A 25,572-nucleotide genomic window follows, 5' to 3' on the forward strand; every position below is an offset into this window, starting at 1 on the left:
TGAAATTTAGCTGTATGCCGTAATGCCAGTGTATTTTTTTTCTTTATTAGATATTTATTGCCTTGAAAAATTTAGTTTTAAGATTGAAAATATCCCCAAAAGTTTTGTTTATGTTATGTATACTTTAAATGCAAATTAAGATACCAGTCTTCATCTGATATTCATTATCATCATACTTTGTCGAGGTTTAGGGTATCTAATTGCTCCTAAAATCAGTATAGTTTATATTCAGCTTCCCAAAAAGGAGGACACTGCTTGATAATAGCAAAGAGTGTCATGCAACTGATAAGACTGATATTTATTAAGTTTCATAATAAGTCAAACTTTTGTCAATAAGACAGGTAAAATGTGTATATATTGATATATATTACGTTTCATAATGAATCAAACCTTTGTCAAATAAATTGGCAAAATGTGTTGATTTCTATAGGGGACGTAACTGTTTTTAACGACGAGCAATTAACGACGTCGTAAACTAGCAAAATACTGCATACATGGTATTACTGCAATTGTATATCCATATATTGGCAATACATGCTGTATACAGGAAGGATATAATAAAATATACTAAATTAAATATAAATACCCCCTATCACCTTATATTCGAACATTGGCTAATGCTGACAGCTATTTTGAAAAGTGCGTTTATTTCGGAAATGAAGCAATAAATCACCTGTGTCTTTGGATATGGTTTATGGTCATAAGACACTTGCATACAAAAATAAACCTTTGCATCGGAATCTGAAGTAAACGGGATATGCTTTGCACTTTACCGATCTACTAGTAACCGAATCCCAATTACTCAGATAAATCTTACACATCTACTTCCATAGCAGAGACAATTGCTCACTTATAGTTATAAAATGATCTCACTATGTGTGAATAGCTTTGTACGTAAAGAATCACAATCCTGATTGTACACTTGATAGAGATGGGTTTTACTGGCTCAAACGTCATTTTGTATTTTGTATTTTACACATATTTTCATCCTTCTACCAACCAGTTCGTCTACTTCCAGATACGGGCTCAGGGCGTTACATTGAATTACATTTTAAACATCGTATGACGTAGTAATATATGTTATAAACGTCTTAAAGACTCCGTAAGGGAAAGTTCAAACAAAGCAGACAGATGATTTAATCCATAATTATCGCAGTAACTGATAATAATAAAACCCCCAAACTTCTCACCGTTTAGTAAGGATGTTGTTAAAGACAGCACTAACATAGAAAACAGAATAAGTAACAAACGAAATGCAAAAGGAAAGTCAAGATAATATCTACATAATGAGGTAAAATCTCAAAACACGGAGCGCGAGCAGACAAATATAATTTTAAGGTTAAATTTAATACTTTATCCCATACTCGAAATGGTTAGGCTCGGTTCGTATGGTTCACCTAACTTATGCTAGAGAAGAAAATATTTCCGTATTTTACCGAGGTAGGGAAAAGACAGTTCACACTCGCTATTACGTCACAATCGACGCATTTCATGTGTGGTGAACTTTGACCCGCTGCACTTCAAACGAAAACGAATGTCTTATTGATGTATACACACACATACACATACTTGTAAGCAAGGCCCACTTTGTGTGATGGCGACAATTCGACATTTTCTAATTGGTGATCATGTTACTGTCAGAAAATTGGTAAAAAGGGGAAATCCTCGATACAGATAGACCCATAGGAAGATATTCTATGTTTAAAGATTAGTTACTCTGTGATGGTTCAATCGTCAGCGAAGCGAAGCGTGAATTATTCTTGAGAGAAGAAGATGACGAATTGAATCTGATCGATTTTGATATTGGGAAACATTTACTAAAATAAATCAGGCAGAAACGATTTATTAAATGATAGTATGACAATCGCTGGTAAAGCTGGTGTATTTCTTACTGAATTAGACCGTTTTGAAAGTTTGAGGTCAAGCATACATATTCAGCTTGCCAACTGGTTTGTTATATTTCATATAATAAATAAATAAAATCATTAAAATATGTAAATATTGTGTTATCTTGTATGCTTATATAATAAATATAGTTAAGTAACAAGAGTAAATGAATATAAACGTTGAAAATTGCTAAGGATTCTCCTATTTTTAACGTTTTCAGGCTAAAATTTAAGGGGTACTAGAAAGCATATTTGAAAAATAATGTGGTGTGGTATACTTTTTATTGGCTTTTCTTATTGCAAATAAGTCAATCTTCATGGAAATTCTAAAAAATCGATTTTTCTTGAGATCATATTTTCAGAAAAAAGTAAACATGACAATTTTGATGGAATTTTTCACTAAAATTTGAAGTTTTTTAGTTTTATTGTGAAATACCCAGCTTATTTTATTGAAGGATTGAATCTTGCTTTGGTCGATTTCAGGGGGAGATGAATTGAGTTGCTCTTGAAACAAATTGAATGCAGTTCATGTTGAATTTGTTTCAACAGTAACTCAATTCATCATCCCATGAAATCGACCAAAGCAAAATTTATTTTTTTATATTTCATTTCAATCGTATCAGATTTTTGTTGATTTTTGTTAAAAAAATGCGAGTTTCTGGGCTTGTGCAAGTCTACAACGAGAGACGTAAGAAAATAGTGCGTCATTAGAATACAACTAATTAAAAATAAATAGCGCAAATATTACAATTTCTCATACATTTATTTAGAAACAACTTTATTATCAATGTAATCTAGATGAAACATAAAACATTTACAATAGATTTAGAAGTGATTGCAAAAATCGTCCGCCGAAGATGCGGAAGGATAATGTCTAGACTGTGTGATACGGTTGTCTCCCGCTTCGATTTAAAATGGAGAGTCACCGTAACGTGATGGGAACGGAAAGGTTCTAGGCCTAGTGGTTTATGTAGCCTTTAGCCTTGATACAAGATAAACAACTGATTAAATGTAAATTAACATTCATTGACTTTTATATAATATTTCTTATCGCCGTTTAGGCTTTTTTGTAACTGAGACGTTCTAACGTAGTTTCGACACACGTTACACAGGGACATGGCACATTTTATTTTGCTTTGGTGGCAATGTTGCAGACTCGAACGATACACAAGAGCCACGGAGTCAGTAAAACGAGAGTTCATAAAAATCCTTTTAACTTTGTAGAAATCTGTCCGTAATATTTGTATTTTTGTTTATATCTATGCATAATTGATTTAATTGATTTAATTGAAGTTAATGGACGTAGGCTAGAAGCCTCTATGTCCATATCATAAAACATCAAAATATACATTACAATTATGTCAATGGTAGAGGTATTTGTTAGCTCATATATAAACACATATCAATAATTATTATAAATGTTGTCCTTTAAGTGGTTATCTAAGAGGATTTCGAAGTCTTTTGTGGTTTCAGCGTTCACGACTATTTCTGGTAAATTGTTCCAACTATCCACTACTCTGAAGGTAAACGAATTTCTCCTCAGTTCAGTACGGCAACGTACATAGACCTAGTAGGACGCTTCTTAGGCAAAAGTAGGTCTAGATAAAATATTTTCTTGTGCGAAAACCGACGCTAAGATACCCAAGTTCATATCCAAGTTCATGAGCAAATGAAACCGCATTTTTTAAGTAGTTTCATTGAGTCCAACTTCGGTGAAAATTGAAATATATAGTTATGCATTCTATATCACCTACTGAAGGTATTAAGGTTTATTCTTTATATGGTAAGGGATGTTACAGGGAGGAAATATTATTTATTTAAAAATCCTTAAAATCCGGAATATTAAGTCATTAGTACATAGTTTTAAGCAACCCTGGGATAAAAATTAACCCGGTGACATATTATTTTTATGCGGATTTTGTGATCAGGGTATACCTAAAATCAAAATATCAAAACATAAACGAAATCCTTGAGAGGAAACCAGAAGGGACGGTCTACCTTAAATGTAACATAGACGAAATGGCCTTCGAGTATTTTCGAGATTTATCTTCCCCCGAACTACAACAGGATGTAATGGTTACCAATTTCTTATGATAATATTATGATATGATTTTAATTCAGCAAAGTATACATATAATGAATTAGATGCCGATATCACTGAAAAACGAAGTTTAAACAATTTAAATTTACCAATGTATGTTAATAATGTCTATTACCCCAAATCGTGTTCAATACGTAACATTGTGCCTTATTTATAATGGTGATAGTAATGTTACAAATAACTATAGAGTCATTCCATTAATTAGAGTTTGAGAAGTCTTTTTACTTCTATTGTTAATGATAGACTTGTTAATTTCGATGAGAAACTTTGTTATTAGACATAATATGTGGTTTAAGCTCATAAAAATAGACTGTGTTAAGTAGATAATCACTAAATGATCTGTTCTGGTGAGGAAATATCAGCAGTCTCGTTGAAGTCTCGATTCAACATTAATCAAAGTATCTTTTGTCTTCTTTTGTAGCAAGTTGTCATTTATAAAATATGTCCAAAAATATACTTCTATTGTTTGCAGAATTTTTTATACGCTCATTTCAAGAAATAACCAATTTGCCGGCCATTTTGAAAGGTGAATTTCTTAGACTTTGCGGAGAGGTGCAATTTCACATTTTTTACTATAATATTTTTACTTAACTCGCAGGTAGGACAACATCTGTTTTAGGTTCACCGATATGAAAATCATTAGCAATTAAATGTGAAATTATAACCTATTGGTTTTTTTTTTACATTTTAATGACAATAAAGTGATTTGAATTGCTGAAAAATAACAAAGTTTTGTCCCGGGACAAACCATAAAGCACACTGACCCCGTATATTTATAATGATTTTAGAAACAGCAACATGTTTTCTTTTGACCTGCACAATTTTTGAAAAAGTTAGTCATCAGAACTTTTTTCTATGAGGCGTTGAATCTGTCAAATATTGTAAAAAAACGGTATTTCCCTCTTTAAAAAATAGGGGTAAGGGTAACATATACTGCTGTTCTGAGCAAAAGTAATGAATTGACTTTGTGATATTATTACTTTCTTAAAGAAAACATTGATTTTATCAATTTTTGCCAATATTCATACTTGTCAGACAACTAATTTGCAAAATATAGCTTTGGTTCATCCTGTGTATAAATCACAATTCACGTCAAAAAGCTATATTTGATTCATAATAGCTCAAAATCAAGCACACCACCATATCAATGTTATTACATTTTTAACTCTGTTATGAATTCCTATTTCCAAAACTTTATATTAGAAAAAAAACGGTAGTCATCAGAAAATTTTCACTTTTCACCAGATCCTTATGCCAATAAATTGATTGTAGAGTTAATTAAGACAAGTATTTTTTTAAGTATACGGAAAATATATATTAACATATCAAAATGACCAGGTGTTCCAGTTGAGCCTGGGAAATAAGTGGTAAGGCATTTGACTCGAGTTATCCAGTTGTTATAGCTGTATTACTTTTACTCTGAGTTGGTTCCCGTCGGCCGTGATGAGATATGTATGAAATATCTGTAGCGACTCTACACCTAGCCCAAACTTAATAACCTTATCAAAGGATAGAACAAAAACCAGGGACTCAATTACTTTTTGTACTTGCACCACTTCATACAGACAACATATGCCCGTACGTACGTTTTGTAACCCTAATGGAACCTGGCCAGTTAGTTGGTCTCGGCCTTGACCCCAGCTTCCAATTGACTAATCATGTCTTCTTGTTTCTGTAAAATTTGTAACATGTGATATTCTATGATATACTGACCTTTCTCTTTACAACATAAACACGTACATTTTCTAACTGAGTTATGCCTATCATTTACTCAAAATTCTTTATTTGGGACTCTTTCCACTCTACAATTTTATGTAAGAACATATTCTGTATATAGTGGCTCGTATTCTACTGTACATGAAATTGTCTTATTTAACGTACTAGACGAATGGTAACCTTTTTTCCTATCTCAAAGTTATGAAACCCGTTTATGAACTAGTCCACAACCTGATTTTCAAGATAATAATGGTGAAGTTCAGAGTATGCTAAGAAGGCTGTCCTTCTATGATCATAACCGAAATCAGACGCGGTGTCGTTTCTGCGCTCTGCCCCTGAGATTAATATGTATTTACTGGGATTATTAATTAAACTTTGCTGGAGCAAACTGCACCGCTCCATTTTGCCACGACATAAATTGTGTTTTATATTGATATATTAACATATATATGGTGTATACAATGTACATAAACATGTATATAAGAAAATAAAATGTCGACTACAATATTGGAAGTCCAGTCATCAGTCTACCTTATAGCCCCTAAAGACACAGTCAACTAACTTTGAGAAATAACATTCAGCTTTAAAATATTATACTGGCGCCGTGACGTGCGATGTGAACCTGGATTTCGCGGACGAGACCACTTCACGTAGCTACGCCACTATTATGATCTTCAGTGCCACATCATCAGTCACAAGAATACAGCAGCAGCAAACATGAGCCATTCCATTACAACGATCGCCAACAACACTATAATCACCACAATAACGTCCCTGAACCAACCACTAATTAGACGGAAGATAGAAGAAAGAAAATGAACTGAACTATTATTTAATGTATATTCATGTATTGGAATTTAGTTTTTGGTAATGCATAATGTTTTTTTCCTAAACTTATATTTATGTATTTGTTTTAATTTAGTTTTTAATTCGGTGTTACTTTCTACTACAAATATTAGGTACATTGTACAAATAAGTTTGTTATTTTTACATACACATAAACAATGATAATTATTCTATGCGAAACGTTATGTAGTAATTCAGTGTGCTAAATATAATTTACTTTTTACGCTTGAGTTATTGATATTACCATACTGTTAATTTCATCTTTATTATTTTTTCCTAAGTTTACGAATTTTTGAAATGTTTGGCTTAAATAATATTTTGTTAATTTCATTTCTAATAATATGTTCATGACTTGTGCCGTTCATTTAATCAATCGCAGAGAAAGTTCCTTAACATGCTGTTTGTTTGAAATTATTCTTTTAATTTACACAAATACATTTTTTTACACATATTAAAACGTCAAGTTTGTTCTACTGTCAAGATTAGCAGTTTTAAAATGTGAAATGGGACAACCAGTAGGTCTGAGAACAATAGGGTGGTGAACCTTCTCATAAAGGCCCGTTGTCTCGATATTAATGACATTTTACGTTATATATATAGATATGTATAACTAAAAAATATGTCTATGTGATGGTTTCCATGACGTCATGTTTTACAAATAAAAGAATTTAAACCCCCGAAGACCTGCAAGAGCCGTGAAAGCGCTTGGGCGAAAAAAAAAGTTTTATAATTGTGTTTTCTTTTTATGTATATATATATTTATCTTTTTGGATAGCAAATTATGAATTTTTTTATAATATCCTTCTGCGGTTTAAATTTCATGTCGGAGCTTTTATTTAGCACGATGTTTTTCTAGGTTTAAATTATTTAGTTGATCTTCCATGCTCTTCGAGCTCCTGCACTATCGCTCTCACCCCTATTGCTTTATTACTTAAATTCTCTCTCAGAATGTTAGTTAGCCTGTTGATTGTTCTCATTATCTGGGTTAGTCTTTGTTAATACACCCTATTCTTTTCTCAATCTCATCAATATATCGGCCGGTCTTATTCAGGCACTTTGCAATATAGATTGTTATTTATAAAATGATTGAAGTCACGATCGTAGAATGCAACAAACTCTAAAAGCTACTAAACTATCAATGTGGGCAAATTTGGTTAAAGTGTTACAGGTGGGTAAACAAAACCTCTAGTCACTGGTAAGAACAATGTCAGTGGAGGTAATGCTGATGATGTACGTGACCTTGCTGATAAGCACCTGATCGGTGCAGAATTAAATAAAGTCTACATCGTACAGTTATACATTGTAGTTGTTATATAGCAAGAGGAAGACAAGTAAAGGTCCATGGGACCCGAATCATCTAGTTGTTATATAGCAAGAGGAAGACAAGTAAAAGTTCATCGGACCCGAATTATCTAGTTGTTATATAGCGAGAGGAAGACATTAAAGTAAAACTCCATCGGGCCCGAATCATCTAGTTGTTATATACCGAGAAACGTCAAGGAGCAATGTTACTTACATACATAACGTATGCACTTGCTGATTTGAAACCAAAGTATTAGAAAGGAACAAACTCTAAAAGCTACTAAACGATTACCGAGAATACAGAGCTACATGTTGATAGCAATGCATAGAGGAGACAGACAGTTTTTACTGTTCGATAGAAAATGTTCAGTCACTGGTTACACTGAGTAGGCTGATGATTTACGTGACCTCAGCATTTGGAGAAGCCTATCACAGTTTTATATTAGTGACAACAAAGGTGGCAAATAAAAATATAAGGACTATCGGTTTAACACAATTTCACCCTTTTATCAATGATATTAGATTTTCTCCTCTCACAACACGTATGACTAGTTATAAAGAGCGTAAAACACAATAAAATGATTTTCTGCAAAAACATCACCAATGATGTATTATATTATCCTAGTAATGCCACAAAAGTTGATGGATTTTACATAGAAGTCCAGCTGTACATTCCAAGATGTTATGAACTATAATGTTAAATGGACAGAAGAGTATTCACTGGCCATCACAGATACCAAACATCTTAATCCTGATTAATTTAATCAGGTATTCAAGAAAATTAATTAGATGGGAGGAGATAGGCATACTGTACATTAATGTTAGCCATGACAGATCGCAAACCATATTTATAATAGTAAGATAAACGGTAAAATTGAGTTAAATCTGTATCACATATCTTACGTATTTGGAAAATATATATTAACATAAATGACCCGGGGTTCCAATTGGGCCTGGGAAACAAGTGGCAAGGTATTTGACTCGAGTCATCTAGTTGTTATAGCTGTATTACTTTTATTCCGAGTTAGTTCCTGTCGGCAGTAGTGAGATATGTATGAAATATCTGTAGCGACTATACAGCTAGCCCAAACTTGATAACCTCGCCAAAGTATAGAACAAAAACCAGGGACTCAATTATTTGTTGTACTTGCACCTTTTCATACAGACAACCTATGCCCGAACGTACATTTTGTAACCCTAATGGAACCTGACCAGATACTTGGTCTCAACATTGACCCCAGCTTCCAATTGACTATTCATGTCTGTAAAAATGTGTAACGTTTCATATTCTATGACATACTGACCTTTCACTTTACAACATAAACATGTCCATTTTTTGTATTTTTTTTGTATTTTTCAGAAGTTTTCAAAATGTTAAAGTTACATTAGATATCAGCACACAATTCATTCATAGTCTTCATTCACTCATTCATCATAATCATCATCATCATCATCATAGTACATATATTCACTCAATATACAACGTCATTCATTAATCACCATATCCCACAGTAGCAAATTATATTTGATTACCATTATCACACTCAGTAAACAGCATCACAATAGTTACAGCTTTGTACACTAACATCATCACTCAGTTCGCATCATCATTACCATGATCATCATCATTGTCAAAATATCCTTACTACATGTATTTTGATATCATGATCAATAAATTTAAATCTTATATTTTGATATCATAATCAAAGTTATTACATGTCCTCTTATCCTCAAACATAACATTATATATGATATCACCCACAAAGACATCATTAATAGAGAGCGATAATTGTATGAGGTAATCACTGTACATTTTACATGTAAGCATCCAAATTGATCTGAATGAGTTTTGTTTTTTTTAAATATTTTTAATTGATTTGTGTACAAACAAACAGAACAAACAAACAGAACAAACATACCAAACCTAATTAGGAGAGAGAGAGAGAGAGAGAGAGAGAGACAGACAGACAGGGAGACAGAGAGAGACAGAGAGAGAGACAGATAGACAGAAACAAGCAGACAGAGACAGACACACAAACAGACAGACAGAGACAGACACACAGACATGTAGACAGACACACAGACAGACAGACAGAGAAAGAAAGGTGGGGTGTAACTATGAGACATCAAATATTCAACATTGCAAGAAAAGCAAAAGCAAAATTTGATTAATTGTGGCAATAATATTCAAGGTCGGGAAGATAAATAAACAAGAGAAAAAAAAACAAGAAAAAAAAGAAATCTGGGCAAATAATGTATACCTTTTACAATGCTACCAGTTTTTTCCCACTTCTTCCAATTCTGATCAAACCTTTCTTTAGCAGAATCACTTTTACTAGTAGCTATATTTTTTGTACCCTATAGTGGTCCTTGATAGTGTTGATTAAAGCATTTACACTTAAGGAGTTATGCAGACATCTCATCTTGGAAATATAATGTTTGATTATAATGATAATTTCATTATCTATCCCATTATTTTTCAGATTCTGTGAAAGAAGACCAAATAGATATGATTATTTATTAAAACTGAAGGGAATTACGAGTTAATCTAAAATATTTTCAAAAGTATAAAGAAGGTTCTGAACCTCTTGACATTCCCACAGCACATAATTGTATAATAGTCTCAGTTTCAGAATTACAGAGAACACATAATGGAGAAATGACAACATGAGATTTAAAACGTAGAGAGTTTGTAGTAAGAATATGATGATTCACTCTATACTGAAACAATTGAAGCTTTATGTTTTTAGTGATAGTGAAAGGAAGTTTGAAAATTTTATCCCAAGTAGGATTGCCAAAGTCAAAAGTCTTATTCCATTTTTTCTGTCCAGGTGGAATTACATTATTTTTAATAAGAAAGTTGTAAAAGTGTTTAGATCCTTTGGACTTCATTAGAAATAATTCCAGGTTGATTGGAATGTAAGGATATACAACATTAGCGTATGGGAGAGCTGCATTGGCGCAATATTTCTTGACTGCGGATAACACACTTAGATAATGTAGAAAATTACTGTGAATTTGATAATTTTGAGTAAATTCATCAAAGGTAAAAAAAGTACCGGCGGTTTTATCCTTCACTAGATCTTGTATTACTATAACTCGTTTCTGATACCAGTCCTTCATAAAAATACATTTTTTTCCTAAAGGAATTTCATCATTGTACCAGATAGAGGTTTTCATATAAAATTGATGTTTGTTAACATTGTTTGTTAACATTCTTCTTGTAACTAGAATGAAGATGCTGATAAGCTTTAAATACATCAAACCAAAAAATTATACATTTATTACATTTAATTTTGATACATTCTTACATATTCAAGTCCAACTGACTTTCAGAGAGTCAATAAAGGCCTTAATATTTACCATTTTAAGTCCTCCTTCAGTATATGTTTGTATCAAAATATCCGTTTTAACCTTATCTATTTTACTATCCCATAGCAATTCATAGAGAACAGAGTTAATTTTGGAAAAAAATTTTCATCTGGGTTTGGCAGAGATATAAATAAATGATTAAATTGGGAAATAAGTAGTGATTTAATTATATTATTTTGCCAATTGGAGTTAAAAATTTCCTATTTCATGATTTAATGAGAGATTTAAGTTTTATCAGTTTTTTGTCAATTTAACTTGGGTATCATATGCAGATTAACATGGAAGTCAATTCCTAGTAGAGTGAACCTCTCTTTCCCCCACTGAAGTTCTAGTTCTGGAAGAAATGTATCTGAGCTATATTTTTTGCTTCCGATCCATACCACTTGAGTTTTCGAAACATTCATTTTAAGTCCTGATATATTAGCAAAATGTCTTAATTCTTTTATCGATTCCCTAAGTGATTTCTCTGAACCATCTAGTGCCAGTGAGGTATCATCCGCGTATTGAGATAAGATTATTGGACAGCCGTTAATATCAATGCCTTCATTATGTCGTAAATTAATCACCAAAATTTCTGCGCATAGAATAAAGATATAAGGAGCGATAGGGTCGCCTTGACGACAGCCTCTCTTAATTGGAAAAAATGAAGATAAGTCCCCACCTTGATTAATAGTAGCACTAGCATTGTTGTGAAAGGTTTTTACCCAATTTATTATACTGTTCCCAAAGCCAAAAAAATGTAATACTTTTTCTATAAAAACCCAAGAGACCGAATCAAAAGCTTTTTCAAAATCAATCATTAAAAACATACCTGGAATATCATTTTCTTCTGTATATTGCATGACATCATCGACAAGTCTGGTGTTTTCGCCAATATAACGCCCCTTTAAAAACCCAGTCTGATCATTATCAATTATTTCATCCAAAACTGATTTAAGTCTACGAGCTATGGTACCTGATGCTGTTTTATAGACAACATTAAAAAGAGTTATTGGCCTCCAATTCTTTATGAAATGTCTGGATTTATCTCCCTTAGGGATACATGAGATGATACCTTGTCGTTGCGAGATAGATAAAATGCCAGAAAGATACCCTAAATTGATCGAGCGCACAACAAAATTACCTAAATATTTCAATAAAACTCTACTGTAAAGCCATCTATACCAGGACTTTTGTTATTTTTTATATTTTGCAAAGTTTTCCTAGCTTCTTCCAGTGTTATTAAGCCCTAAATATTTTTGAATCAATATCACTTATTTTTTTAACATTAAATGGTTCTAAAATGCTATCTAAATTAATATCTTCTAGATTGCTATTAGAATCATACTGCTTTTTATAAAAATTGAAAGCTTCTTGCAAAATTTCATCCTGGTTTGTTATTACTTTCCCATCATCTAGTTGTAACTTTGGTATAATTTTAGATGTGTAATTTCGATTTTCTAATTTGAAAAAAATAATTAGTAGGTTTTTCCCCTTCCTCAATCCATTTAGCTTGAGATCTAACAATACTCCCTTTAATTTTCTTTTCCCTTATCAATTGTAACTCTTTCTTTTTAAGTTCTAAATCAACTAAATTTGGTTCATCTTGATCCTCTAATGCCTGAATTGCCTTCTTAAGATGATATTCCCTAATATTCTGCTGTTTTTCCTTATACGTGGAGTATGAAATAGTTTTCCCCCTAATTTGCATGAGCAAGGTTTCAAGAAATAGCTTGTCATCAATAGTAAACTGTATATCTGAATCTGAAATGCTAATTATGTTGGACTGATTATAGACTGGAAGACAGTACTGCAATTTTGTCTCAAAAATACATTTTTTTACAAGATCTAAATATTCAATGTCCTGAAGGAGACTATTATTAAATTTCCACATCCCCTTTTCCGGTCTAAATTTTTGAAATTGAAAAGATATTACAGGAAAAGAATGGTCAGAACGATAACCAGAAGCAATACTCGTTTTATTACAGTTTGAAATAAAATTTTCGGAGATAAGAAAAAAATCAAGACGAGCTTGTCTCAAAGGTCTATTCTTTCTCCAAGAATACCTTCTGATATCTTCATGTTGTTCTCGAAAAATATCGGTAAGAGTAAAATAATCAATTATTTCTAATACCTTTTTCTCTGGCCTTAGGATTGTTAAGATTTGTATAGTTTTTATCATAATCAAGCTTGGGATCCAGCACTATATTAAAATCACCTCAAATAATTGAATGTTTATTATCAAATTCTTTCAAGGTTTCATTCAAAATGTTATCGAATTCGGGACTATCCCTGTTTGAACCATATATATTAATCTAGGAAATTCTGAACGTTTCAATTTCAACATCTAAAGCCAAAAAGTTGCCTGAATCATCTTTCTTTTCATTAAACACTTTAAATTCAAAGTTATTTTTAAAAATTAATTACAACCCCTCTTGCATTCGATTTGAAAGAGTTAAAAAAAAACATTGTTTAATAATGTGCCCCACTATTTGTCGATGTTCTATTGTCGATCTAAGGTAGGAGAAAACATCTTTTCGTTTTAATTTATCCCCCAGACCCTGACAGTTTGCCGACAAAAACTGTATTTCAGACATCTTTGCAAGTCACTTTTGAGTATAATCGATCCACCCCAAAGTAGAAAAAAATACGGGACATAACAGGAGTAAGACAGAGAAAATAGTACAGAAAAGAAAAGAAGTATAAAAACGTATACATCAGTCACAGATACACTAAGGTAAAGTCGTCGACTACTACCTGACTACATACTTGTACTAGAATTATGAAAGTCAAATATGTGTACACACTGTATCCCTCAACCTGCCATGAGACAGGAAGCACCATTCTAATACATTCTACTCGGAACTCTTCGAACAACTATGCTATTACATCGATCAAATCCCTAGTGTTCCGAGTGCAAAAAATTACGGAAATGTGATTAATAAAAGTAAACCAAACACGGACCAGAATGTAATTATATGAAAATCATTCGTGAACATAGAAATATATATATGTATGCATATATCTAAAAACCGGAATTATTATCATAAATGTGTAACATACGTACAGTATATTTAATCCACATAGATTTAAAGACATGCTCACTTACCATATAAAGGAATATCCTAATTAAAATCCTTTGGGATGAAACGCACAATCATCACACAAATATACACACAATAACCACAGTGATAAAAAACATAGATAACTTATTTACATGGGTTGGCGGCATTCCAAACTGCCTTTAAATGTCTTTACCAACCGTCACTTTATTTACAAGATCAGTTCGTTGTCTCCTAAAGTTCTCATCGTTCAACATACATGTATATTTCTCTTCCAATGGTGTGTCTAAGAAAAGTCTGCGTTTTTTCCCGTTCACCAACACCACGAATAGCTTCCCATCTACACTATAAGTGTTCTTCACGCACTCCAGTTTAAAAGCACCTTTGAGGAACTGTTGATTGTCCCGCGTAAGGTCCTCCTAGATTACCTTTCCAGAACCTCTGAGTTTCTTGCGCGCAAAGATAATGTCATGCTTTCTCCGGGAGTAAATTTTACGATAATATTCCTTGGTTTGGAGCGGCTAAATATCCAAGTCTGTGAGAGATGTTAATGTCACTTTTTGTAAGATTTACTTCAAGTGTGTCCGTCACAAAGCTCACAATTTTCTCCACACACTCTTCCACTGTTTCTTTTTCCGACGGGTCTTCCAGGCCGATAATGCGAAGCGAATCTTTCCTTCCATGTTGTTCCAAGTCATTAAGTTTATATTCCATCTTCTGTGTAACCACATGTAATCTCGTAATTTTTCCTTCTAAACTGTCCACAGTTTTCCGGAGATCATCATTGTCAGTCTCTAGATCAAATATTCGAGTCTCTAGGAGATCGGTTATTTCCTTGTTTTCAACACATATATCTTTCTTCAGTTGAGAAATCTTAATGTCGAGATACTCCCGTGTGATCATGGTAGAAAGAAGTTCATCTAACCTGTCTTCCATTGTCCTTATGTCTTTCGTCTCAGTACCACTCTGACGTCGACTGTCCTTACTGACTGAATTATCTCTGGTCGAAACCCCGGTATGTTTTTTTCCGTTCCAGACATAGTTAAGCTGACAAAGCTTCCAAAATCTTGACAGGTACGAGAGATCCAGGCGTACGTGTAGTAGCGCTACATGTAGTATATAGTGAGTAGAAGTCGTCGTAGGTACTCAGTTCATATTCAGGAAATTAACTTTTTCAAACCACACTTATCATATCGTGTCAAAGGCGGGGAAGTTAATATTTCGTTAGTTCGTTCTATTATTTCATACACATCCAAGAATGAGTCTGAATTCCAGTCCAATAATGCGAATTTGTTCCGATTTTGCACAGCAAAACAACTTCGACTGGTCAGTACCCACGTGACCACGTGACCTCCTAAACATGTCCATTTTATATGATAGTTATGCCTATCATTTACTCAAAATTCTTTGGGGCTTCAACTTTTTTATCCAATAGTTTCCAATTCCACTCTACTATTTCATGTAACAATGTATTCTGTATATAGTGGCTCGTATTCTACTGCAGATGAACATTGTCTTATCTAACGTACTAGGATGACGAACGGTTACCTTTTTTCCTCATCTCAAACTTATGAAACCCGTTTATAAACTGGTCCACAACCTGATTTTCAAGATAATAATGGTGAAGTTCAGAGTATGCTAAGAAGGCTGTCCTTCTAGGATCATAACCGAAATCAGACGCGGTGTCGTCCTTCCCCTACTTATGTCCCCTAAACGTACACCCACATGCGCTAGTTTGTTCCTCAGGATTGAATCCTTTGTTTAGAGCTGCTTTATTGAAGTATAAAGTATAATCAGAACTGCCTTACTGTAACATTGCTAAATAGTTTCTGCGCTCTGCCCCTGAGATTAATATGTATTTACTGGTGGGTATTTCCTATCGAATCGCATATTTCATACACAGGCGCACAGGAGCACAGTACTTCCCGAATTTTTTACCGAGAGGAAGATTATATACAGCCAATTTCGTGTCAAAGGCGAGGAAGTTAATAGTTGGGTTAAGGAAATTGTTGTTTTATGATCCATTCTTGACAACCTTATTGGGCTTTCAGAATGGAAAGGCATTGTTTGTTTTGGATCTATACGTAAATATTACAACGGGGACGAAGATCTGCTCATTCAGTCTTTAAAGTATTGAAACCTTCAATCCTAGAGAAAACAGAATCCTATTCTCCTAATGCTTCTGATGTTAATTCGGTCTTTAAAAATATGATTTGGGCAAATTAAGATTTTTTAAAAAGATAATTTAGCATCATAAATCTTTGGATTGATACTGTAATTAATTACATTCATAATGTTGAAGCAAACCTGCCCTAGGATACGCTGGTACCCAAGAAATATTAAAATCTCCCAGACTGAATGTCTGGTGTCTCATACATTCGTGTAGTACGTTTCCAGGGCAAATGTGTGCATGTGTGTGAGTTGTCAACGACGTAACAGTCTGGCATATAGATAGGTTCCTCGTTTATATACAATGTTGTACCGACATTAAGGTTCCATGTCGTATGTATTGTGACAAACAGGTACATATCGGCCAATGCCATGTCTGCTTATAAAAGAGGGCTGAGAGAGACAGAGGAGCAGTCTGCACCGCCCTATCTTAGGGTCTGGACCATTTGGTCACACGATGTCTGGCACGGCACACATTGTGTGTTTATATTAATAAATAAATATGTATATAGGCTAAGAAAATAAAATGTCGACTACAATATTGGAAGTCCAGTCACCATTGCAACAAACAACCATGAAGCCTACAGTCTACCCTATACCACCTACACGGTTAACTTTGAGAAATAACATTCAACTTTGAAATATTATACTGGCGCCGTGACGTGTGATGTGAACCTGGATTTCGCGGACGACACCACTTCACGTAGCTACGCCACTATTATGATCTTCAATGCCACATCATCAGTCACAAGAATACAGAAGCAGCAAACATCATCCATTCCACTACAAATACTGCCAACAACACTATAATTACCACAACAACTACACAACCACTAATTAGACGGAAGATTGAAGAAAGAAAATAAAATAAAATTGACTCTGAAAATGAAAATTTTGGACATTTAATAATGTATTTTCATGCATTAAAATTAGGTTTTTGCTAACGTATACTGTTTTATTGTTGTCTTAACTAATATGGATAGGTTTGCTTTAATTTGGTTTTTAATTCGATGTTACATTATATTAGACATCTTTCATTTTGCCCGACACGGAGTACGGACACCGACACCCACACCGACTTCCGAAATTTGGGGGCCGTCACGAAATGTAAAATAGACAAAATTGTAACAAATACGTTATAAATATAATATACTTGCCGTGTCGTATCTTTTGAAGTAAGACATTATTGCTGGAAGTAGTTTAAAATTTAAATGGTATCATTTTCTTTCATTTTATAATGTCAGCTTACACTGAAAATCAATCAAATATAAACTCAATTAATATAGGCGGTACTAATTATACATATTCATTATACATCTGGTCATTTGATTGACTCTGCTTAAAATCAGGGGATGCAATCAAATTTCGTGTCTTTAAAACATACTTCAGGTATAATTCGGTACATTTTTGTTGATATAAAAAAATAATGTATTTCAAGGACGTAGATGACGTATACAAATGTGTACGTTCTTAATATTTTGAAATAAATTGAATACTGCTTGCAACTTCTATATAACTTTAAATGTGTGATAACTTTCAAATTTGTTAATTGTGTTCATTGTTTAAGTTTTTATTAATTATACATTTTTGATACGATATGCTTGTTTCGCACCTAACAATGGTCGTCTACTACAGCACTGTCCTGTCTCTAATCACGTGAAAGCTGACCTCCCTGTGTCATACTAGAGTGCATATCTAGACCGATATCGTATAGTTTTCATTTGATACACAGGCTTTTGACTATTGATATACGGACGACCTCTATATGTGTACCCAGTATTGCACATATAGAGGTGTCCGTATATCTACAGAGTCGAAAGCCTGTGTATCAATAGTGACAGTGCATGGTCGGTAACAATTTCTGATATATTTTATTTGTTTGGTTTTAATACATACATTTTCAAAGGTGAAATTGATCAGTGGCTTAGGAAGATAAAACGTAATGAGCGCAAAGGTAAAGGTCCTGAAGATTATTTTTGACATCCTTGATTATAATCATATAATTAATTAGTTTTAATTTCATTTAGACGATTGGACGAGTTACGCAATGCATTATGGATAAAAAGATACACGTAGCTACGTATTTTTTTCATTTCCTTATATAATAATTTCATATGTTACATTCATGTCTATTTTTTTAAATCGAAAGAATTGTACGTCAAGTATTATGACTTTCTTATACAGAACATTTTCGCTTGAAAATTTTAAAAGCGGCGCAGTCATTGGCCAAACTGAATTATTGGATAAGATATATATTTTTTTTGTAGTAAAGGTAAATAAAATCAGGAAAGTTATGCTAAATTGGTACCTGATTGAATTATCTGAACTAAATTATAATCATTATTCTAATCTATATACATATATGTTCGGATAAACATGGAATGAACATGAAAAAGTAAGGCGAGTTTAATTTGTTGAATTTGTTTTTGAGACAACCCCCGAAATTAGTTTTTACTTATATTGATATCTTTTCTTTGATTTTGTTTTTAATTCGATGTTACTTTCTTTTACAAATTTTAGGTACATCGTACAAATACGTTTGTTATTTTTACATACACATAAAAGGATGATAAATATTCTACGCGAAACGTTATGTAGTAATTCAGTGTGCTAAATATAATTTACTTTTATACACTTGATTTATTGATATTACCATACTGTTTGATTCATCTTAAGTTTATTATTTTTTCCTAAGCCTACGGATTTTTTTAACTTTGGGCTGAAATTTTTTTTTTGTTAATTTCATTTCTATTTATATTTTCATGACTTGTGCTTTTCATTTTATCATTCGCAGAGAAAGTTCCTTAACATACTTTTTTAAACCATTCTGTTAATTTACACCAATACATTTTTATACAATATATTAAAACGTCTGGTTTGTTCTGCTGACATGGTTAATATGAAGTTTTAAAATGTCAAATGGAACAACCAGTACGTCTAAGAGCAATAGGGTGGTGAGACTTCTCATTAAGGTTCATTGTCTCGATATTATTGACATTTTACGTTATATATATATATATATATATTATTTAAGATGTTTTTATCTTTTTGGATATAATTTATGTATATTTTGTAATCTCACTCTCACTCTCTTCCATGTTTCTTTATTGCTATAATGCAATCACAGAATGTTAGTTAGCTAGCCTGTTGATTTTTGTCATTATTTGGGTTAGTCTTTGTTAATACACCCGATTCTTTTATTTTCAATTTCATCAATTTACCTGTCGGTCTTTTGCAGTATAAATTGTTATTTCTCTAATCTTTATGTTTTGCTATGTCCCGCCAGTCTTTCAAATTATCATATTTGTTTTTTTCTGTAACCCAGTGAGTCCAAAAATTTTGAAATGTATTTTTGAACATATCGTTTTTATTTGTATTAACGTTCATTTTCAACGTCCTTGGATCAATTGTTATCTTATCTGTATTGATATTTAATGGTTGCTATGAACACATGATGTAATATCTGTTTTGACTATAACATTTTCAATGTCTTAAGTAACAAGAAACATGTCTATTCTTGATTTTAAAATTCCTCTTTTGAATGTGTAGTAAGATTTTCTGGGGTTAAAAAGTCTCCAAATATCCACAAGTTGAAATTAATCAATCAAATGTTGCGTTTTTAATCTTTTAACTTTAACTTTAATATTGATATATATGTGTGTGGGCACCATAGCTGTAAAAGACATTACCTTGGAGACACACGTGATCGTGGTCAGAACTTTGTGTAGTGTTTCCTATATATTATAGTCAGGGAGAGTTACCTCCCTTAGTGGAAAAAACGTAAGGGAAACCAGAAATAGTATGGCCAGCTTGGGCGCAATGCGGGAAGCAGAGACAAAGCAGAGGACACAAGGTGATGGAGCGAATAATACTATAGTTGGGTGTGCTTGGTGATAATCTGGACTAGAAGTCTACATACAAATGTGAAGGATGACTGGTTCGTATCATGGTATGGTGGTGAAGTGACATAGAAGATTCAAGATGTGAGAACGCTTACGCGGGACGCGCTGAATCGTGGACGATGCACGGATATAAACTCATGAACTGTAAAATCGTAAGAGTCGTTGGTGCCAAACACATAGACCACATTATGATATTTACATATATTTTATGCTTATTAAATTGTTAAATGTATACTAAGGCCTTTGTTGTCATAGAAAAGATCCGAGGAAAATATAAATAATATTCGTCAACATTGTGACAAATTTGGTGCTCGTCCGGGATGAAATTGTTTTGGTAAAGTTTAGGCCTTACAATTGTAATTGGGTAAATTGCTGAGTTTGGTGAATAAAATGGGTTGTTGGCACTGTACGCATAATTATACAATACGTATTGGGTTTAGTGACAGTGTTTACATGTACATGTTCACTATAGAGGTAAACATAAACAAATCAATGTCGCTGTATAGAGATACTGTAGCTAGATGTAGGCAGGTTTAGGTTAACACCTACAGCGTCAGTATAGTGTGAACTAAATATTGTAAGTGTTTACAGGAAATTATTGTTATTCTGTTATCGAGTATCTAAGCCCAGACTTTAGAAGAAAGAACAAAAACAAGAACAAAACATTTGTTTTGGGAACCCCATCACCCATATCCATAATTTGATGTTTATAAGAAACCGGAATTGTTTTGGTGGTGTGGCCTGTACATAAAATAAGAGATTTAATCTAACATTTCCCACAGATAATTACAGGAGATGATGAATTACTCTCCATTAGGACTTTATTTACCCGAAGGAAAATGTACAAATTATTGTCGGGTCCTGGCTATAGAACACTAATAGGCAATCAACCTTACGAGACTTTCTAGTAGGGTTTTAGATATGATAACACAGTACTAATATAGGTGGAGAAGCTAGAATACTTGGATCAGATATACAATGATCTAACAATGTGTCGAGGAATGTTGTAATCAGAGACAATTCATTGCCACCTAACCCATTTACAGTTGAATATATCTAAATACTAGAAAACTAGAAGGAAAAAAATAGAAAATAAATCTCATCAACGATGAAGGCCACAGAGTTTTCATAGTAGTATATATTTACATGACATTAGACGATTTAACCAACTACCTCGATGGACTATCTGGGACATTGGAACAATTTCGTGAGTTTATAGAACAGAAATATCAACGAAATCCACAACATTCATCGAGGGAATTTAATGGAGAAAGCGAAGTATCAATATACAGCGTTTGATATCATCCGGAGACAAGCACGGGTTTACTTTCCTCTCACAATTGACAAAGACATCCAATTATTGAGTGCTCAACTAATACAGACATCGGAATCTTAACTCAGTAAAAGTATTCAACCAAATTGGTATTATCAATGACGCAGTTTATCAGTTATATTTTCGGGACCAACGAATGATTAACTGTAATGTAAGTTTTCAGCTGGTGATTATGTATGTGCCACTTGTTTGTGTACAATAGCATTGCATAAACTGTCTATGGCAATATAAACTAAACCAGTATATCCTTTATATACATGTATACCAAAACTATTCAGATCCAGAACGCAATACAAAGAATTGTTTATTTTCTTATAACTTCGTCATTTTAATTGAAGATTAAGAGATATACATTGATGGTGAAAATACTCACCGAATTAGGTTCTGCTCCATGGCTCAACAAAAGTTCCACAATTGCTTTATGACCATACTCAGCTGCCTTTGACAATGCAGTAAACTGAAAGAAAAAACATATGTGAGTTTACAATGGTGTACAAATGTAGAAACTAAAACTGATCGTTTGATGTTTTCTCAAAGTAAATACCTCGTTCGACATTATTTTATTACAACTTCAGTCAATAATTAAGGATTGATTATCAATTTTGTTGCTTACCATAACGAATGAAAGAATGTTGATTTCGTGCTAATGATGTGTGCTAATCCTTATATTAACGTTAACCCAATCTAAAATTCCATACATTGAAAAAAGTCGAATTTTATGTATTCGGTTTAACATTATTATACACATTTGAAACAGTATTAATACTAGTTGCTTGTATAGCTGCGGAACAGCCGACAGTCAGTTCTTCTCGTTGCCAAGGCAACACAAAATATAGTTCCGAAAATGATTTTATTCTTTGGACATTGTTCAGATTAAAATCGGCAATTTGTATTAGATTTTTTTCATTTAATGTCTTGAATTGCATCACAAAAACTTTCTTATGTCGCTTCAGATACAAAACTTACTGCCCAGTACTGGCAGTGCAGGTAATGTGGGATTCAGTTGCTCGATTTAGCAGTGGTCCGGTTTCGAAGAAAAGACGATTGTTGAAAATGCCGAACAGTAGGTATCTTTGCATCATCACACCGTTTAAAACTAAATTTCAATTATTGTGGAATGTAACTTAATATTGTAATTTCCGTCTGGTATTGCTGCAGCGGGTATTTAGATATATATTATGTGATACCCAATCGCTGTGTTTATATAAAAGCATGCGATAGCAATAGGTGCCGATGTTCGGGACTCAAAAAATGTTGTTACAGTCGCAAAACGCTGAAAAGATTTTTTACGAAATTTCGCAAATCAAATTCCAATGTTGTTAAAATGGAGAAAGAAATTGCTATCTTGAAATGACAACTTAATCTAAGCAATTGCCAATGGTTTGATTATGGAGAAATAAAATAGGCTTAATGTCAAATGAATTCTGTGTGTTTTAAATCTTTTGAATAAACGACCTTGTGAACATTTGTCATGGGTCATTTGACACACATTATGTGATATTGTGCCTGCCTTTTCACCGGTTTTTGGACCCAATCGCTGTCTATGTCAAATGAATTGTTTATATTGTAAAGCTTGTCTTTTACAATTTATTATACTTTACGCTTTTTTCTAAGATGTTTATTTTGTTGTTTAATATACGTACGAATGAATATATCGTCGTTTTTCTTTTAAAACTACAAATTATAGGGTAACCTCGGTTAATGTAAACAATGTCAAAATGTATTATCACGCCGGTCAGATTTTACAGCGGTTACCACGCATCTTCATTCATGAAAAATAAAGATCGGAGTTTAAATTAGATTCACTTGAGGCGGATCGAAATGAAAATGTTTTAGAACACATAAAACACATCATCTGAAATATTGGCTTAATTGTTTCATCACTTTATTCAAAGTATGGCACCAGCTACATGTCTAATCAATTTGTCACTTTAATGGGTGACTAAGTGTATGTTTCTACTCCTAAAATTAACATGATGCTAATTTCTTTAGACATATCCTGATATAATTTGTCTGAAGCTGATATTTTAAGCTACACATGACTAAATCGACATTGATTAATTCCTAATTTTAAACAAATTTTACTTGGATACTTCTTTGAAGATGCTGATTTTTGTTTCTTTTGATGCAATAATTAAGTTTAATACCCAAAGTAATTTAGTTTTATGAAACAATTTTTTAATATTTTATAATTAATTGTATTAGTTTTTATTGATTTATTCTATTCCTAATCTTGATTTTTGTCACGTTTAGAAATTTAAAGTCAATTGAAGATTACTAGTAGACATATCATTAAAAGAATTAAAAATTAATAAATATTGAATTATACAAATTTGACATAATGTTATGACAATATTATGGTAAATGATAAAACCTTGACACTTTGGCTTAAACTAAATTTGACAAAATATTGAATTGTTTAAGCATGAACGAAATACAAATTTCTGTACTACAATTATCAAGTTAATTTACCAAACGGACGGATCAAAATTCAAGTTTATACCGTAACAATCATTACCTAACCTAATCGATAATCCTACCGATCCTCCCATAGAAATTAAACCGTTAAGGAATAAAATATTACTGCAGCATCATTCTTAAAACAAAAAAACCTGGATTTTATATAAATTAAAATCTGCATTTTTATATAGACATTGTCTTGACTTTCCTAAAAGGTGTTTGTATATTGTAAATTAATCTTTGAATAACAACTACAAATTTGAAAACACTTATACGTTACGCACGTTTTATAAACATGTTCTTTACAAAATCAATTTTCATGCACAAAATTTTCTTATGTCCGGATACTAACTGAAAGATGTGTACATTCATTTAACTACATATTCCTATTCGTTTGAAATATGTTTAAAATTTCACCAATCTATTTCTAATATTTTTTGTCGTGAAATAAAATAGGAAGCTCAACCATTTTTTCAATGGTAGTAATGGTGAAATAAAAAGTAAGTCAATTGTTCAAACTAGTAACTGGTGTAAAAGTGCCGCATATATTTAACTTTTTGTAACTGAAGAAAAATGCTAAAGCGTCTGCTCCTGTTTTGAATACCAAAAAAAGGTCATTTGTCAGCGGTGGAGCATCTTTAACATCTGTTGCGACTCTACAAATATAAAACTCGTTGGAATTCATTAAAATACATACTTGTGTTGCTCGAGCATGATAACCAACAAAAAACAAGAACGATTTTCCCAATTACTTATGGGAAACTGTATCTATCCGTTGCAGTGTAATTGTAAGTTATAATTTGTATTATTTATGTAGTAATTTGATTTGTTTGTGTACCTCTTCCGTCACCCCTCGATTTAGCATAAAAACGTCATACTTATCAGAACAGCTTAAATTTGGGAAAGATATTGCTTTAGCTAATTTTGAGTGTTTAATGAAATTAGAAATTGTTTTAGTTACACAATCAGACACAGTGTTATATAAAGTTTTGATTCCTTAAATAGTTCAAAAAACTGATGATATCTCTCCAAACTATGCCATGAACATTTATAACCAAAAAACAAACTAAATTGGGTAATCAAGTCATACGAAAACTTTAGTCTATCATCAGAGAACATGTAGTATTATTGGTATAGTTTGGAAATATTAAAATCTCCCAGACTGGAAAGTCTGGTGTCTTAGACATTCGTGTAGTACGTTTCCAGGGGAAATGTGTACATGTGTGTGAGTTATCAACGACGTAACAGTCTGGTTTTCCTGATAGGTTCCTCGTTTATATATAATGTGTACCGACATTCATGTTCCGTGTCGTATCTATTCTGACAAACAGGTACACATCAGCAAATTCCATGTCTGCTTATAAAAAGACGGCTGGAGCAAACTGCACCGCTCCATTTGCCACGACATAAATTGTGTTTTATATTGATATACTAATATATATAT

The 25,572-nt window shown here is 32.7% G+C and overlaps 1 protein-coding gene across 5 annotated transcripts in view; it reads right to left on the bottom strand.

The window, feature by feature from the left end:
• The window catches only part of LOC138305916 (ankyrin repeat domain-containing protein 29-like), a 108,710-nt gene that overhangs the window by 13,622 nt on the left and 69,516 nt on the right, over positions 1-25,572 (bottom strand). For all 5 annotated transcript variants that reach the window (XM_069246206.1, XM_069246207.1, XM_069246209.1 and 2 more), the window contains one exon: positions 22,042-22,125. In XM_069246206.1, coding sequence (XP_069102307.1) covers positions 22,042-22,125 — 84 coding nt within the window. The remainder of the gene's footprint in view (positions 1-22,041; positions 22,126-25,572) is intronic.

This window comes from Argopecten irradians, chromosome 13 (genome assembly GCF_041381155.1).
Source record: "Argopecten irradians isolate NY chromosome 13, Ai_NY, whole genome shotgun sequence".
Classification (NCBI taxonomy): Eukaryota; Metazoa; Mollusca; class Bivalvia; order Pectinida; family Pectinidae; genus Argopecten; species Argopecten irradians.